Raw genomic sequence first — 1,499 nt, 5'->3', positions numbered from 1 at the left:
TATATTTTATATGCGTGCGTGTGTGTGTGTGTGTGTGTGTGTGTGTGTGTGTGTGTGTTTGTGTGTGTGTGTGTGTGTACATGTATATATGCACACCACACACACATATAGTGGGCGTAAGTGATTTAAATCTAGGATCTGTCCTCTTTCCCATCCGCTCTCCTCCCTCCTTCTTTACTCATTTACTTCCCTCCCTTTCTTTCATCAATCTTACTCCACCCTTTTTCTCTTGCGTCTCTCGCCTTTTTCTCCTCCTCTTACTTCCCTCTCTCCCGTCTCTTTTCACTCCTTCCCTCTTTACCCAATACTTTGCATCTCCTTTCCCTTCTCTCTATTTCTTCCTTTTCCTCCTCCATCCCTTCATCCTACCCTCTCTCCCCTTTCCCTTGCTCCTTCCTCCCCCTCCCCTTTTCTCTCCTTCCCCTTCCCCGTTTCCTCCCTCTCTTCTCCTTTCCCCTTCCCTCCATCCCTTCTGTCCCCCTTTCCTCTATCCTTTTCTCCCAGTTTCCCCTTTCCTCCTTTCCTCCCCTCCTCCCTTCCTTCCCTCCTTCCCTCTTCCCCTCATCCCTTCCCTCCCTCTTCCCTCCACCCCCTCACCTCAGGGAAGAAGTCCTGAGAGAAGTGCCTGAAGAGGAGGTCATCGTCATCGGAGAGGAGCGAATTCCAGTCGTGGCGGAGGTTGAACTCCGCGTTGGTCCTTCCCGTGAACCTCTTATTGATACTGATGAGCTTGCGATGCCGCGGGTACACGCTAAAGAAGCTGCCTGTGGGGAAGGAGAGGGCCTAAGGGCACGGCGCTTGGGTGACGATAAGGCTCTATGATCTCTTCACCCAACAATATACAATGTATTGTGAGGGTTCAAAATCAATGTTGCCAGAATGGAAGCGTTTTATTATTTATATTGACAATAATAATCATTACTACTACCACTACTACTACTAAATAAAAACAACAACAATATCTATGCTAATAATAAAAAAATGAGAATTACGATAATGATAACAACAATTATCATATATAAAAACAATAGCAATAACATAATAATAATAATAGTAGCAAGGAAAATGATAATATAGGCCCATTTCAACTACACCAAATTCATCTTAGATTTTTTCATGTTTGTTGGCCAAATGTCTTTCTGTACATTTGGGACCGTTTCTTTCATAGGTAAATATATATATATATATATATATATATATATATATATATATATATATATATATATATATATATTTATATATACATATATATATATATATATATATATATTATATAATATATATATATATATTATATTATACATTATATATATACATATATATATATATATTATATATATATACATATATATATATAGTTTGGTTTTAGAAAAGGACTCGGCTGCATTGCGTTGTGCATAAAATGCAATCTGCGTTAGATAAGGGTTATAAGGCAAAGCTTGTCTCTCGGGATCAAAGTGCATCTTTTGACACTGTTAATCACAAAGCTTTTTTTTAAG

At 38.8% G+C, this 1,499-nt stretch overlaps 1 protein-coding gene across 2 annotated transcripts in view; it reads right to left on the bottom strand.

The window, feature by feature from the left end:
* LOC119594322 (FAD-dependent oxidoreductase domain-containing protein 2-like) overlaps nucleotides 1-764 on the bottom strand; it is a gene marked incomplete at its 5' end in the record, with an annotated part of 17,302 nt that extends 16,538 nt beyond the window's left edge. For both annotated transcript variants that reach the window (XM_037943383.1, XM_037943391.1), the window contains 1 exon segment: nucleotides 598-764. In XM_037943383.1, the coding sequence (XP_037799311.1) occupies nucleotides 598-764 (167 nt within the window).
* Nucleotides 765-1,499: the final 735 nt, after the last annotated feature.

Source organism: Penaeus monodon, chromosome 3 (genome assembly GCF_015228065.2).
Source record: "Penaeus monodon isolate SGIC_2016 chromosome 3, NSTDA_Pmon_1, whole genome shotgun sequence".
NCBI classification, from domain to species: domain Eukaryota; kingdom Metazoa; phylum Arthropoda; class Malacostraca; order Decapoda; family Penaeidae; genus Penaeus; species Penaeus monodon.
This window is presented reverse-complemented; position numbering and strand designations above follow the sequence as displayed.